Source organism: Lactuca sativa, chromosome 8 (genome assembly GCF_002870075.4).
Source record: "Lactuca sativa cultivar Salinas chromosome 8, Lsat_Salinas_v11, whole genome shotgun sequence".
NCBI lineage: Eukaryota > Viridiplantae > Streptophyta > Magnoliopsida > Asterales > Asteraceae > Lactuca > Lactuca sativa.
In genome coordinates this window covers 191,810,862-191,829,082 of record NC_056630.2, presented here as the reverse complement: position 1 = coordinate 191,829,082, position 18,221 = coordinate 191,810,862, and the positions used below count along the sequence as shown (strand labels likewise).

The following is an 18,221-nucleotide window of genomic DNA, read 5'->3' as shown; positions in this document are numbered from 1 at the left end:
CTTTTGCAGATTTGCATAACTTAATGTATTCAAAGAGAGATCGAGTTACACCAAAACCTTTTCAGAGAAAGCGATTTGATCTTCATGAAGTTTCTCAATGTCATTTGTAGTCAGTGGTGCTGGTTGAGACTCTTCGTGACCCATGAGAGTGGAAACAACATCTCCAACCACTTGTCTTATAGCAACATGAGGATCTTCTTTCACTGACCTCCATATTTCTTCGCCTTTTTCTTTACCAAGCAAAAATCTCTCTATTCTAACTTTCCAGTGATCATACTCTTCAACTACCAGCAATGGGGCATGTGATAGGCAACCCATGCTATTTGTTATTTGCATTGAATACATTTGTTGAGATTGATTAGAAGCAGTCATTGAAGTTGAGATATTAGAGCTGAAGTGTTATATAGAAGAACTTTTATCCTGAACACATAAATGATTGAGATACCAAGGTAATATTCAACCAATTATAATATGTTCTTATAGATTCAAAGGACAACCACTTAGGCTCTGATACCAATTGTGAATGCATTGATTTGCGTGGACAAGGTTTGATAACTTAAACCTTGAATTAACTTAAGACCAATGATTGCTTATAATAAAGCTCCAGTCAATTTTGGTAAACCCGTCTTGTCTTGAAATAGAGATAATCAACAAAGTGCTCAATATGGAATAATAATAAGTATGAAAAATGTAAAGTAATTCAAGAACAAGAAGAATGTAAGAGAGAATGATTGACTGAATGATTATTGATTAGAATGAAAAAAGGTGCACACCTCTCTATCTTGATACAAAGATGAAAACACCTTAAATACTAAAGGAGTGACTAAAATGCAAATCAGATAAAGTGTGCATGTACTGAGAGACTTTTGAAGATCAATAGACTGACACCGATGTTGTTGTTGATCTTGTCTCTTCTACTGTACTAGAAAACAATTAGAACAATACAAAATAGTACTTGCAACAATTAATGCATTACAGGCGCAAAATATTTCTAAACAAACATAGATCTCGGATAGTACTGAACACTTTCACTTCGGACTCAATCTTCATCACTGAAGTCTTCATCTCGGATTGCATAAGGATCAATTTTCCATGTTCCAACAATTTGCCATATTACTGTAGCAAACTTTTCCACATGCCCGCCAAATTAAAATGGCGTTGAAAAAAGCAAGTTTACTCTTTTAATAAAGGAAAGTCGTGAAAATATGTTTGAAAAGGTACAAAATATGCTAAGAAAATCATGGAAAATCAAATTTAAGAAAAAAAATACATTTAAAAACTATTCATTTAGCCACTTTTTAATTTCAATATAACAAATTTTTTCATCAATTGTTTTTAATGTAAAATGTAAGTTTTGATTTGATGTTTTTATTATATATTATTATTGTTTGTTAATTTAAAAACTTTTTCATCAGAAAATTTCACTTAACATGGACTTATTGAAACACCTCTGTGTTTGTTTCTGGGTAAAGAGTTAAAGTTAAGTTACTATAATATGTGTCCTCTTTACCTTTTATAAGCTTTATTACCCTATTCTCTTTCAATTCCCATTGGGTATGGAATATGTGAAAAACCAAACTCTCTAAACCATTTCATTAGGAGTTGTCTCATGAAACAAACAAACACAATAGTTATTCTTTATATATACAAAAAAAACCTAGGTTTTCCAAAAAGTGAATGGGGCTAAGGATGACCAATAATTAAAGTTTTATGTCGATTACCATTTGGTACTAGACTCCTCGACTTTGAACTTCACCTTCACATGCTAGACTTTGAGGTTAAAACCACGGTTGATTATGAGTGATCCGGATGGAAATCGTGTTAATTTCTAAATTTATTGATCTGATATTGTTGTAATAACAACATCGAGTGGGTTTTTTTAGAAAGTGGGAAGATAAGACCCGATGTTGAATGACACTAAGCATGGACTTATTCAACCCTCAACCCCCCCCCCCCCCCCCTTATTTGTTTGTAGGTGAAGACCTAAAGTTCTGTTATTGGAAGGATGTGTCCTCCTTACCTTTTTTTAAGCTTTATTACCCTATTCTTTTTCAACTCCCATTGAGTGTGGGATATATGAAAAACCAAAGTCTCTAAACTATTTCATTAGGAGTCCTCATGAAATAAACAAACACAGTAGTTATTCTTTATATATACAAAGATAGGTTTTCCAGTAAACGAATGGAGCTAAGGGTGAACAATAATTAAACTATTATGTCGGTCACCGTTTGGTACTGGACTCCTTGGCTTAGAACTACACCTTCACCCGTAGACTTTGAGGTTAAAACCATGGTTGATTATGAGTGATCTGGGTGGAAATCATTTTAATTTTCTAAATTTATTCATCTGATGATGTCATAATAACAACATCAAGTGGGTTTCAAAGAAAGTGATTTTGGTGACACAAGTCTTTAATGGTATACATAAGGAAATTCTAATACATGGCCATTGAGTCATTTTTTCTAAGAGATGTGTAACTGACACGATTTAGGTGTAGTAGTCATTATTAGTTGGGTCTCCTATTATACTATCATACAACTGTTGAATTCCCTCAGCATCGCACGAAAGGAGGTCTTAGATTTATTGTAAAGCTACATGGTAGTCGTATTCCGTTTAGGATAATTTTTATAAAATATATTTGTGAGATGATACCGTAAATCGACAGTTCCATGATCAAATCGATTTTGCTCCACACATGATCATAATTTTCAATAGGAGTTTATAACATGTTTCGTCAATATGATAAAAAAAACATAGAATCCAATACAAAGTGTGTAAAATATTTCTTTTCGGTAATCATGATTCAGGCTGCCAAGGTTGAGAAATAAAAGAGCACGCTCTTCTATTTGTGATAGCGTGACATTGGAGAAAGAGGATGAGGAGGTGTCGATTATGGCTGCTTGAAAAGGTTAAAAATAAAGGTTAGTGGTTGTTGATGCTAAGAAGGATGTAGGGGAGAGGGATCAAAATTAGGAGAGACAGATCAGCTTTGATACTATTAGAGGTGATCCCAAACCCTAATATGCATGAAATTATTTTGTTGAATCTAACACAACTGTTCCTGAAAATTGTTGCATTTTCTATTGTGCGGTTTTTTGTATTTTGTTTTCTTGTACGTAGGTTTTCTTATTTTCGGATGCATTTTTTTCTTTTGTGAGAAACTCGGAAAATATTAAATAAAAATGAAGTATTATGTGGTATTTAGGAGTCATTTATAAATAAATTGTCCTAACTATTAAGAAGTTTTTAGTTTATTTACGAAACTAAGTAAGGTTTAATTATAAAGACTATTTAATTGTGGTTATCTCATTGATTCCAATGGTTCTTCTTCTCCTCTTCATGTTGTATTCCTTTCTATTAAAGGTTTATTTAAATTCCGTTAAGAGTACTCACTAGTACAAAACTGGCTTTTGCCATCGGTTTTTGAAAATACGGTGGCGTTGGCTTTCTCCAAATGTCATAAACAAATTTCTAGGATTCTTTCCATGACAGGTTACTCAAAACTAGTCAGGATTGCAAATCTGACTTCACACATTAACTTCGGTTTTACATAAGAATAGTGAAAAGTAATGCGAGAGTGGAATACCCATCGCCAAATATCATCTTTTATAATGAGTTTTTTATTTTATAAGTACATTTACCTTGTATCGGCCATTAAGTGAGATCTAAAGACATATAAGATTTTAAAATTTCATTTTAAATGATTAAATCTTATATGGAAATTTGTAACATGAAAAAACCCGTGACAATTCGTGTCACGGTCGAAAACGATTACCAAATGTCATCTTTTATAATGAGTTTTTTAATTGATATGTATATTTACCTTCTTTCGGGTATTAAGTCAGATGTAAATACATAAGGTGATAAACTTTATTTTAAGTGATTCCCTCTAATTATTTATTTTAGATTAATATAAATATTAAGTAAATTGGTAATATGTGTTTTGGAAAGTATGTTTTAATATATATATATATATATATATATATATATATATATATATATATATATATATATATATATATATATATATATATATATATATATATATAAAAGATCAATATGTAACCAACTTAAACTCATAGAACCATAAAACTATATTTATAACCATAAGATTAAAAAATAAATGAATTAGATCAAAAAGTTACACAATAAAAATATACACCTTTATATATGAGATCACATAAACAAGAAGATATAATAGAGATTCTACATTATTAGTATTAAATTAATTATTCTACATTATTATTATTCTACATAATTAAATTAAAATAAAAACAAAATATATTTTTTATTACCAATAAGGGGCAATAACATGATTGAACATTGTTTGTCTTCTAAATTAACAAAAAAATAATACTAGCAATGTTTTGAATAGTAAATCTAGCAACTAAAGTTTACAAAACGTCAAAACATAAGAGAATCTACATTATTTATTGGTTTATATATTGTCAACAGATTATGTATAAATTTGATAGATTTATTTTTATTTATTTTTTTTTTTTTAAATATTTTGAAATTATATATGCATTTCTGAAAGTGAGTTAACATGTGCATTGGTGTGAATTTATTGAATAAAACTGAGTAAATTACACGAATGGTCTCTATGGTTTGGGGTAATTTACGTGTTTGGTCTCTAACTTATTTTTTAACTCGGAAGGTCCTTACTGTTTGTTTTTGTTACGTGTTTGGTCCCTAATGTTTGTTTTTATTACACGGTTGGTCTCTATCTTACCTAAAAATCTATTATTTAAATAGCAAAAAAAATGATGGAGTAGGTAAGGTAAGGTGAAGGGGTGAGATTGGGGGTGAGTTTATTTAAATAATCAAAAAATAAAGGGCAAAATAGTATTTTTAGGTAAGATAGGGACCAAGCGCGTAACAAAAACAAACAATAGAGACCTACCGAGTTAAAAAAATAAGTTAGAGACCAAACACTCAAATTACCTTAACCCATAGGGACTATTCGTGTAATTTACTCAATAAAATTGTGTCCATAAACGATGTATATAATTTGTTGATTGATTTATTAACAATTTGTTTTACATGACTTGCCCAAATTTCAAGTCACTTCCAAAAACAACACAACTAGCGATTCTTCTAGTTGTAATAGGGCTCACATTAAACGGAGTCGGGAAAGCATTAACGATTGCACACTTTAACATATTTAGGCAATGTATTCAAAAACGTGTATGTTCATAATCAAACATGTGTACGTACAGTATTTAGTACGTCGTGAAATGCTCAAAACAAGTATTTAGTACGTTCAAACCTACAATTACACAAGATAAATAAATAAGAATTAGTCCAATATAAGATAACAGGTTCCATTTGTCCACCATAACATACACATAACAACAAATAGACAAAACTAACAAAGTTTAAATATGCATAGTAAACTTAATTAAATTGTGTTACTTAATGAAGACCTTGTAGAAATTAACAAAACATATTAAATATCCACAAATATTTGTTCTTGTGACAAGGGTTATGTGTAACAAGATTATATTGCAATAAAAGGGTATTTTGTATATACACACCTTCATTGCATGTTGGATGTCCTTTGGAGATGTAAATCATTCCAAGGACATAATATGCTTCAGGGTGATCTTTTCTTGTATCAGTTAACCAATTAATTCCACCTTCGAAATTACAATTATAGAATTACTTAGTATGTAAATAACATTAAGATTAACATTATTACCAATAACAAATCAACAAAATTTAAAAGTTTTCGGACATTGGTTATCACGATTCATACATACCATTCCTTTTCAGCATGAGGCCTCTTGATTTGTTCAATTAGTCGGTCGTCATAAATCAGAAACCAGGAAACAACAGATGGACAGAGAGAATGATTAAAATCCATGTCTTAGTCCATATGATATCTAGAATGGAGGAATATATAATCCTTTTTCTACTGGATGCGTCATTGACTAGGTTAGAGTTCGAAAACGGCTTTTAAGAGCTACGATTATTAGTCGGGTTGTGGAGTCATACTTGCAATAATAGTTATTAGACTTATCCAAGTGGGAGACTGTTGGATTAGGTGTCTAAGCTCATAACTATAAATGGTATGTACTTGACCCGAGAGTAGCATGGTCCATTTGGGTTGCATATCACCAGGACAGTTTGATAGGATGGAATTTTGAGAAGAGGTTATTTATGATTTGTTAATATATTATAAATTCTAATATATTAATATGAAATCATATGATTTAATTAGTATTGATCAAGAATTAATTTTGTGATCAAAAGAGACTAATTAAATATATGGGGATTGATTTGGTAAATCATTCATTCTTATAGTGTGGGCCAATGATCCATGATTCTTTAGGTTGGGCTAAACCCATGTGACAACCCATGGATGATCAATGGGGGTTTAAACTCATGTAGCCTAAGGAATATGGAAGGTCATGCATATTAGGTTTTACATGGTGTAACCCTAATCTTGTCACACTATATGAGAAGCCCCTTAGCATTCAAAATTGGCTACTACACACACTAGTGTTCTTGGAGTTCCTTGAGTCTATTTTAGTGCAAGAAATACTCTCTCAAAAGTCTCCTTTGTGGCTTTGTCCAAGGTGTGTTTTGATTCCATTTGAGGTGCAACACTTGGGGCACTAAGTTCTTAAAGGCCAAACTCTAGAAGTTCTACAAGCTACAACAAAGAGGTAATTATATAACTCAATTTTATGTTGATTATGTCATTTGCATGCTAGTTGTAGGTTTAATGCTTTAGAAACAATATTGAATGGATAATTTGAGAAAACATAGATCCAAAGCATTTAGAGTTGTATGTCCACCATAAGATGTTGTAGTATACTAAAACCCATCACTTTCAACTAACTAGGCCATAATATAATCCGGATAGGATACACACCTATGTCTAGGTTTCTAACCTTGCCCCTCTAAGTGTATTCCCCTTTTTAATTAATAAGTTATTAATTCATCATATAAGAAAATTACATATTTAACCTCCCTAAGTAATCACATACAATTATTATCATATTTTAAGAGAATATTACTTCTCAAATTACTCATTATGAATACATACAAATTAGCTATAACAAATTAACCATTTTACATCAACATATTATATCATACACATATCATCATAGCATTATTATGACATAACACTAGCATGCTTTGTCCTAATCATCGTAGATAGATATTTCCAAGAAATTATAACATGCATTCATCACATATAAACACAAAACCCTCTTTCTATCATGGACCTAACACACATCTCACATCAAAAATGTGAATCTAGCATATAATGCTTCCTCAATTCGCATACATAGAAAGGAATCATCAATACCAGTAACATATCATTCACAATATGGGTACATGAAACCTATACAACCTAGGTTCATTCCAATCCCTCTAAGATATGGAATTTCCTAAAAAAAGGTACTTCATTTCCAGAAAGATTGACTCACCTTTGTCAATAAATGACCGTTCCCTCTTCGATTCACGTAAGCACTTGAGGTATCAAGATTTCCCCTAATATCACACAAACAACTATCTTACTAGATATTTTCAATATTAAAAATGATTATTTTATATCACAAACACATAGACGAATTACTAGACTAAAGTTCCATATTTTGACCAAAAACAACAGCCTGTTTAAGTCCATTTTAACACCACCAAAGCCTAATGTGTTAAGTCCATACAATTTTTTTACAATTTTCTATGGATTTTACAAAATTACATATCAATGTAGCTAATTCCAGACCATCCTATGAAAATGACGATTTTCACCTTAGTTAAAATCAACATCAGGTCAAGGAAAAAATCAGGAACACACTAGATTCAAAATCCAAACTTTGAGAATTTACGGATCCTAAATTCGAATCTTGATGATTTTTCTATAATTTTAACAAAACAGGGATAGAATTGATAATTTCATATTATTTCCTAGCTTGACCCATGTTCGGTGTTTTGAGCATAAAACAGAATCCACAACTCCAAACAAGATGATACTAAAGTTTCTGGAAGCTAGACTTGATTTTCCATAACTTTGTTTTTATGGTGATTTTCTCTAATCCAGAAGAGAATGGCCTTTATATCACTCACAAGATGGGTCAACGAATCTATCCAGATTTCTAATTTTTTTATAAATATCACCATAACCTCCTAAATTGTCCATGAACCCAACAACAATCATTTCTAAATAATCAGTACAGAAATAAAGGTTAAAAGATAGATTACTGACCTCTATAAATCTTGAGGAACACTAGGAGAGATTTGATGAGAAGAACCTTACACCAATTCCATCACAAATTCATTAAAAACCTTCAAGAACACCCACAACCTTCACCTGGATCACACCAATGCTCAAAGATGGAATCTATCCTACTAAAACTCTCTCAAGTTGACTTGTTGGTTGCCATTAGGATTACAAACCCAACTATTAGGGTTAGCCTCACTTAAATACCCCATAACAACCATAATGAGCCCTCAAAGTATCACAAAATGACTCCTAGACCCATATACATGATTAAGGTTCATTTTATTACACTTTAGACCTCTAAATATTACTTTAAACAAATGAAAATGTTAGTTTCAGAATAAAACTTAACGGAACACTAACACTGATGATGGATAGAAATTTGGATCGTTACAGACTTGATATTGTCAACTGGTGAAAACGTCTCATCATAGTCAACCCCTTGGGTTTGAGTAAATCCCTTCGCAACCAACCTTACCTTGAAAGTTTGTACATTACCATCCATCTCAGTCTTCTTCTTGAAGATCCATTTACAAACTACTATCTTTCGACCAGGCGTATAATCAACCAAGTTCCACACTTGGTTATCATACATGGACTGGATCTCGCAATTCGTTGCCTATTTCCATTTTGCAGCCTCAGGGCCTACCATCGCTTCTTTGTAGTTTGTTGGCTCATCCAAATTTACCAATGTTTTATCACTAATAAATGTGTCCCATCCGCCGTTATATGTAAACCATAAAACTCGTGTGGCATACTAGCTTTACTAGATCTATGAAGAGGTAACGAAGTGTCAATGCGCTCAACAGGTTCATCCTCTTGTTAAGAGCTAGTTTCATCTAAGGTTCTTTCATTGAATGACTCTTAAAATTTTTCAATATTAATCGCACTCCCATTTTCCTCTTTGGATATGATCTCTCTCTCACGAAAGACTCTTCTTCGAGATACAAAGACCACGTTATCATAAGGTCTGTAGAACAAGCATCCAAACGACTTATGTGGGTAACCAATGAAAATACACCTCTCGACTATGGGTTCCGGTTTGTCTGCCTAATTGATTCTCTACCTCATGCTTAAAAAATTTGAACTTTTCAAAGGTTTCTGATTTATGCTTGATTAAATAGATATACCCATATCTACTATAATCATCAGTAAACATCAATTGGTGATAGAAAGGATTACCCATTTCCTACGGCAATCACATCATTCGGGGTACGACCATAGCTCTGATACTATTTGTTAGGATGAATACAAGCCCAACCATGCTCAACATAGAAGAATAATGAAGTTCTATTTTCTAAAACCAATTGGTGATAGAAAGGATTACCCATTGCCTTATATGCTAGCATATAGTTTCTCTTTTTATCGATGTGGGATTGAGTTTTCATCCCAACAAACATAATATGGAAAATTTCATATCCATTAAAATGAGATGGAGAGGGAGAGAGTGAGAGAGAGATACACAGACAGACAGCGGGAGGGAAAGAGATAGAGAGAGAGAGAGAGAGAGAGAGAGAAATCCCATTTTTAATTATAAAATATATATTTTTTAAAAATAATCATAAAGGTATTTTGGTTTTTTCATAATTTTTTAGTTGGGCTAGTTATAAGGACCATCTATACACTATTTTTCAAATTTAGGGACCATCCTTGTAATAAATTAATCATAAGGACCAAACCTGGCTTGTTTTGTAAACTACAAGGACCATTATGTAATTTTGTCAAGTTAAATAGAACCAATACTAGTAAATGGTAATCTATCTCTTCTGATAAAATAACCCCTAACATGCCACATGTCTCTTTAGATCAAAACTTTGACATGTGGTGTTTTTCCTGCATCTTAATTTCTTTTCCTACTCAATTGCTTATATACGAGTTTCCAAATTTGATACCCTGAATTATGTCCTTCAATCTCACTTATTAAAATATTTATTCATTTTTTGAAATTTGAATTCCTCCCCTCACTCTTCGCCTTTTATAATCCCACCCACAACTAAAACCCTAAACTTATCTTGCATTCTTGCAACTTCGCTGTAGAAAGTAAGGTTGGCCACTGTATTTTCTATTTAAAAGGAAATTCCATGGATTTAGCATCACCCCTATGCATCCCTCTCAATTACCGATATCAAAACCTTATAAAACTAGTAAAATCTCTAATTCTTGTATTTTTTTGGATTTCACAAGTTTGATGTTTTGTTTTTTTATATCCTTGGTTCGATAATCTATGATTACTCCATCTTCGTGAAGCCACAACTACCAAATATATGTAGAACAAGAACTTGGTACAAACATCACTCTCATATTGAATCCCCTTTTTTTACAGCTGATATATAGACTAATTTGGTGCCTTTTTCTTTTGAAAACTTAGAGTTCTAAAGGTACGTAATATGTCAATGTATGCTTGGTTTAAAGGATAAGGTTTTGTTGTTTAAACGTGGATATTTTTGTATATTTGCGTGATAGTTATGATAAATTGTATCTAACAAGCAAAAAGGGTGAACTGTATAAGAATGGATGATGATTGATCATCTTTGTGGCTTGATTTTATTCATAAGAATCATTACTAAATCCAAAAAAAGGAGTGTGAATATGTATGGGTGTTTTATAAAAATTACCAACAACCTGTTTAGGATCAAGTTCACAACGTAAAGTTTTGTGAATTTCTATTGGTGTTTCATAAAAATCAACAACTACATGTTTAGGATCAAGTTCACAATGTAAGGTATGATCCTTTTAGCTAATTAAAACATGTTATATGTATTTGTAACATCCCAAAAATAGAGATAAAATTTTTCATTTTAGAAATCATCAATCCTTACATCAGGTGTCTTAAAATAAAACACAATACAATGTATCAAAATCATCAGAGTAAAATAGTAATCAATGCAGAATCATAAGGGAGATATTGTGCGATCACGTCAGGCCTTTCCCTTGCAAACCGAAAGTATAGGAAACATAAACATGAAACTGTAAGCACAAAGTTTAGTGAGTTCCCTAAAATACCACATGTCATATTAATCAGTGGGCCCAATATTGGGGTATATTACAATCCAACATACAATCAAGGGCCCAACTCTCGGCTATGTTTCAACCCAAACATACAATAATGGACCCAACCCTGGGGTATCTTTCAACCCAAACATACATACAAAAGTCACAAAGACAAATAACATCCAACATAACACAATCTAGTGAGTCGGCATTTATGTTTTCGACCCACAAGTATAGTGAGAAGACTCACCTAAAACTGAAGACAAATGAATCTCACACACGAGTTGTCAAAACTAGAACTCTCACACTAAACAATGCATCATAAGGACTTGATTAGAAATTAACATAATAATTCACACTCAAAGGTCTAAACCCAGAATCTATTTCTCTTTTTATGGGTAAAAGACAATTTTCCCCTTCCATGGCCATGATCCACTCAACTTGACCTAAATCCATTTGACCAAAAGTCAACATCTAGGTGTATGCCATGTGTACCATGCTCTATGCCCAACATAGAGTCTTGGATGGGAATCGAGACAAAATTAGGCTACACCCTGCGTACCAATTTTGTTTTCAAACTTTCTCAATAAGTCCTTAATACCTTAAGACCAAACGCCCAACTCCCAAATCTAAACCTAAGGGACATCTTAAATGATAAAGTCATAAACTTTATGCCTTTGCATGGCTCAGAAGGGAACAAAACCAAACCCTAAGTCCAAAAACCACTCAAAAGCTCAAGAGTTCATACATGGTTGGATGGGAGTGCTCAAACTACCATTTTTATGACTTCTCAACTCAAAACCAACAGAACATGGTGCTTAATAGGTCTGGAGTACATCCTACTCCATAAAACCAAGGTCGTGGGACAAAAGCATAACAAATTATGAGCTAAGCTAATATTTATCAAAAGGAAGCATAAAGGCTCTAACTTTATACCTTCAGAGGCTGAAAAATATAAGGTAGACCCTGTATCTTCAAGCTTGAGCTTCACCAACTCCAAAAGTGGACTCCTCCTTCTTCAAGATACACCATAAAACACAAAAAAAAAAAAAAAAAAAAGGCTCAAAACTTCCTCAAGGATATTAGGGTTTCGAAATGATTGATTGGGAGAGTGGAGGTTGAGGTTAGAGAGGGACTCAAAGGAGTTAAGGTCCTTAAATAGGGTCACAACCCTAAAAATTTGGGTTTGGATCATGTGCACCTATATGATGCGTGGGGCATTAAGTCCTCGTGTTCTTAATCCCTCCTACGCCATGCATAATAAGCAATATTATGCCTTGTGTAGGACCATTTTTACAAAATAATTTATTACATAATTTAAAAAGGTAAATACCTGGGAAACAGATGTTATAGTATCTATATGACAACCGCCATTCATTTTTCTAATAGTAAAATCTATGTAAGCATGATGATCCGTATATGAGAAGTTATGTCTTGAAGATCTGGAATTTTTCACTAATTGCAGCAAGGTAAATATGATTTTAATATCTATTAAGTCCTTATGATATTTATTCAAGTTCAAGAAAAATTCAACCTTTTTGAAATATAACCCGAAAGATGTTCTTGAATCATATTGAAAATTGCCAAATTTTTTATTATTAATAGGAACTAGAGGACCCCATTGTTCTAATTCATGAGAATAAAATTTCAAGCATTAGTTTTATAATCAAAGTGTTAGAATTGGAACTAAAGGTTAAGACTTCCAAATATGCTAAAATTGATGCATTGTCAACCTTACTATAGGTTTTAGAGGAAAGTTGAATAATTTCCAAATTATTTTGGGTACATGTGATGGCCAATCAGTTCTATTTAAAGCTATGACATACTTGAAAAGAATCATAATAGCCTTGTGATGGTTTGGAGTTTTTTTTTTTTTAAGGTTAAGGGTATTTTGGTCATAAATAAAACTACATGAAAAATGAATTCAAAATATTCATAAAATTTCTCATAATTTGAATTTATTTGAATAAAATGATAATAAAACTAGAAATTTTGATTTTAAACGGCCAAAAGATAGAAGAATTTGGTTTGAAATTATATCGGTAATGGCAATGTACTTTGCTATTACGATTATTAGAATTTGAATTTTTTAAGTGGGATAATTCAGTATGTATTCAAACGAGAATGCTTTGGGAAATTGTTGTTTTGAAGTTCAAATAAGCTTTGATGTGCTTCTGGAATTTTTAAGATGAAAGGGACATTTGGGTCTCCTAACACCACATTTTCATTGTTCTTATTTTTTTTTATGAGCACACAAGTCAATTTGTTCATAATTTACAGATGTTTGGTCTCTTGATTGTTGTTCTATGGTTTCACTTTTGAATTGTTTGTTCAGAGTATTTTCAAGTATTGGGAGTGGTTAATGCTTTTGCAGTCAAAGTTTTGTTTCATGCTTTATAGGTCGGTGTCTGCTTTATGTTCTATCAGATTCTTGGCTTGAAATTGCTACATGTGCTTGAGCATACTTAGCATCACATTTTGGTGAGTTTTGTTGGTGTCCCTAAAAGTTGTAATAAAATCACCAAGAATCATGATAAGTTGTTTATATTCAATCGTTTATATGATTTTTTTTTTCTGTTATGCTTTTTCTACACGAATAACTGTTATTACAATTGTTAGTTTGTCATGAAAATCTACTTAACTTATTCAATACTTTGATCAAGATGTTTTAGTTATCCAACAAAATAAACAAAGAAAAACAGATCCTTGGGGTAAAAGAAAAGAAATTTCTTAACTTTTAGATCATTCTCTTCTACTAAAGGTGATATGTTCTAACTTTTTAGAAATTTTCTTAATTTATCTTTTTTTTTTATTTGATGACAGAGTTAGAACTAATAATGAGCTATTTAAGCTCACAACTATTTAATTTGGTTTTTATTTGAATTCAGTATTTTGAATGAATTTCTTTTCCAAATGGCTTCTGAAAAATATCATTTTAATTTTTTTTAATGTTTATTTTTTTATTTAATATTTCCTATATATGTTACTGAATTTTGAATTTTAAAATAAAACCATACTATTAAAAATCTTTATTGGCATTGTTATTTTCAATATATCAAAGTTATATATTTCATGGTATACAATTGTTATTTATTTACTAGTTGTCATTTAAATAACATTTGTTCGTAGTTATTTATAATCAATTTATAAATTACATTTAGACAAATATGATATATTTAATAACAAATAGTTCCATTGTATTATGTAAATATTTGTTTTCAACATTTTTTTATAAATGATTAACTTTTATTTAATATTTTTTATATTTTAATTTTTTCAATATAATGAAACATGCCATGATCTAAGAAATACCTAAACCATCATAAGAAAAAATGATTGATATTACCAAAATGGGCTCTAAACATATAATAAATAGAATATTTCGAGTTTAGGATATTTAGTTTCAATTTTCTATGAGCTTTTTCAGTTGTTATGTGTATATTAATTAACATGTTTATGTTATGTGACACTTGTTTTATTGAAAATACCATCTTATATATATATATGTTCTTACGCTATTACAACTTTCAATCAAACCCATCAAAATACACAGGAAACCTTGAACTAAATTCATCCACAAATCTTTCGCTTAATTTCTCACTCCACTTCTTCAAATGCCGTCGTCGGAAACGTACGAGACAGCCCCGCCGGAGTTCCAAACGTTATCTTCCCGGACTCATCCGCAGAGATATCCGAAATCGTCACCCAAATCAAAAGCTCCTTGCTCTTAACACCTGTTAGATTCCGCATCCGCCGATTCTCAATCAACGCCGTTACTTCGCTATCGTACGACACATTCCGACCAATCGCACGGAAGAGATGATTCGTCTTCTTCTTCCGGCGAACCCACACGAACCCTGTGGATTCGTTGTGGCCGATCTCCGTCACGTCAGTCATTGGAATCAGGCCTTTTGGTAGGGAGAATCTTGCGAGTACTTCTTGTGCTTTCTCTTTGCATAGATCTTCGCCGGTGAATACTTGGGCATCTTCACGCTGAGATCGGATCTGTTGTGACGCCATTTTGGGGGTTTTGAGAGGGAGAATTTGAGGGTTTGTTGGAGGGATGAACGGGATGTGGGAAAGTTGTGGGGTTTTGGGGGACTATAAATTGGGTGGCAAAAGGGTTTACGTGTTGAAATACTGTATTTTATATTGCGTTACAAAGGTTTTTTTTTTTTTTTTTTTTGTTTAATTTGTTACTAAAATTATATTTTGTTAAAAGTTTTTTTTTATAAAAATGATTTACTTTTTGATAAAATTCTTGAAGTGACAAAAGCATTTTAAGATTCATTTCATGTTGTATACGTCCAAGCAAGGATGGACCGATTCGAGGACAAGTGCCCATGAAGTCAATAAGCAGCCTTCTTTCAATGTTAAATCTTGTCCCCACAACATCTTTAAAAGATAAACAATCTTGTGTAAGCAAGCATATTTCAAAAGAAAAAAATGAGATGTGCTTGTTCCTCAACGATTTACATGTTGTTCGTGTCATTCCCAAACGTTTTTCTCGTTATTCTCGAGCTAGTTTTGTACCTTTCCTTTGAAGTTTCGCCCTTTGTCCTGTGATTTCCACCAAAACAAAGAGATCCACTATCTCCCAAATGCGAGTATTGGCAGATTGAAGTTGCATGAGTATGTAGCATGGTTGTTCTTTGGATAGTATACTTACAAAAACCGTTAGGTTCAAGTCTTCACAGCCATATTTTAGAAGTTTTAGTTTTAGTATAATGTAGATCAAGATCTTTATCGACAATGAGATCATACGTCAGCTACCAAACATGTCATTCTTACCTTGTTGATCCCTCGATTGATGTTTTCTAGAAGTTGGAAGGTTGGAGGCCAATTCATGATGGCAACAAGAATAAATTAACCGTATGTATAAAAGGGGCTTTTTGATTCGCATAATGATTTTAAAAATAATGGAACTGGAAAATGTTATGTATTGGTTGATATGGAATGTAATGTGTTATCTGTTTGGAAAGTAACTATACATTACAACGAAAATACTCTTTTGTATTTTTTGTAACTTATTATTATTTTAAAAAATATGATAGAACTTTCATTAGTTAAACTCTTAGCCACTTATACTTATGGCGGCATGTCAACGTGGGGCGTAAGCAAGTATGTGTACATGTGGGTATGGTTGCAGTAGCGGGGGTGGGTAGGTGGGTATGGGTATGGGTATGGATGTGGGTGTAGGGTGGGTGGGTGGGTGTAGCGGGGATATGTATGTGTGTGGGTGTTAGGTTGGGGTGAGGGGCATAGTTGGGTGTGTATAGGGGTAGGGTGTAAGTTTAGGGTTGTGGGTAGGATGGGGTAGGCATGTAGAGGTAAAGGAGTGGTGAGTTGGGTAGATTTATTTTTAGGTGAGTAGGTAGGACGGGATCGGGGTCCCACGAGACTTTTTGACATCCTACCCTCCATGGGGTTCTAAATTTCAGCCATCCCTATTCCTCAAGGCAAAGCCGAAATTTTTACTTCCCCCTCTCTTCTCTCTTCAAGTCTCCTAGTTGCTAGGGTTAGGTGTGAACCATCAGAGACACGAAATTTATGGTGCTTGCTGTCACACCCCAAAACCGGAACGGCGGAAACGTTCTGGGGTGGATGACGTCATGTCAAGTATCACAACACATGAATTATAGTAATCAAAGTACAACAACCATTGCATTAATAGTAATAGTTTTACATAGTTTACATTACAATACATCAAGGTAATACAAGTAAATATAATAAGCACAGCATGGTACTAAGCTATCTTCATCAACAGCTCCGGGGATGTACCTGTCTAAATGCTGACCTGAGAATACAAGTTATTTGAAAAGCGAGTATCAGCATTTTTACAAATGTTGGTGAGTTCATAAGTATTTAGTGGCATTTTATCCAAATAACTTAATAAAAGTGGTAGTTTCAGTGTATCCATTACATTAGTGTTTTTTTCCAGAAAATCCTATATTTTCTTTAATAAAAGCAGTCTTCTACCAAGACTGGACGGAGTTATGTGGTAAAAAGTAGTTTTCCCTTAATCGCTATCATTATCAAAGTACAGAATTTGATTATTAAAGAAAGTAAGAGAAATCGGGGAAATAACATATGCCTCAGCAGTGAGGACTGTTGACTAAGGCAAAGGTATCATAGACTCCAGGAGAGTGTCGAAAGAACGACACGCCTGGCTCAGTCTAATAAAAGGAGACACGGACCCCAGACGGTACCAAATGAAAGATACAGCTGGTAAGGTCTAAAACAGAGAATACAGACCGCAGATAGTATCAAATGAAAGATACAACTTGCAGGGTCAAAAACAGAGAATACAGACCGCAGATAGTATCAAATGAAAGATACAACTTGCAAGGTCAAAAACAGAGAATACAGACCGCAGATAGTATCAAATGAAAGATACAACTTGCAAGGTCAAAAACAGTGTGACTCTGTGAATGGGTTTCCAGCATACAGTGTAAATTGCTGGTGAAATACCGTTCCCCGAAGGCCATGAATTATAAGGTAGCCTGGGATACTCGTAACCATACTAACCGACACTAGAGTACCTGACGCCCTACAAGCGTCTATAAAATATGACATTTGTCACCCCTTGGCTTGGTGGGCCGTGGACTGTAGCTAGCAGTCAGGGTGCGGGGGTGTCAATCCCGTATAGATCTATACACACAATGTCCGTTCTCCCTACAGGAGACTCTGGTTACCAACTAGACGACGGAGAAGGCTGTGTCCCGAAGATGCATCCCAATTAGTGGGTAGTGGGTTTCATATGTAAGTGCTGAACTAGAGGTAGAGACTCATAACTGGACTGACTAGAGTAAACCTATATGTCTATGCTCATATACATAACATATAACTAATGAATCAAACGACCTTCGGATGGACATCCGATCCCACCAGACCACATCTCAACGAAGAAAAGGAAATAGCGCGGACAAGCCTTCCTAAGTCCTTCAATCATTACTTATATGCATCTAAACAAGCACATACATACATCTAACTACGC

At 33.1% G+C, this 18,221-nt stretch overlaps 1 protein-coding gene across 1 annotated transcript; it reads right to left on the bottom strand.

The window, feature by feature from the left end:
* Window positions 1–14,694: 14,694 nt before the first annotated feature.
* Window positions 14,695–15,317, bottom strand: LOC111890491 (uncharacterized). The gene has a single exon (XM_023886598.3). The coding sequence runs from the start codon at window positions 15,242–15,244 to the stop codon at window positions 14,822–14,824; it is 423 nt and encodes a 140-aa protein (XP_023742366.1). The 5' UTR covers window positions 15,245–15,317; the 3' UTR covers window positions 14,695–14,821.
* Window positions 15,318–18,221: the final 2,904 nt, after the last annotated feature.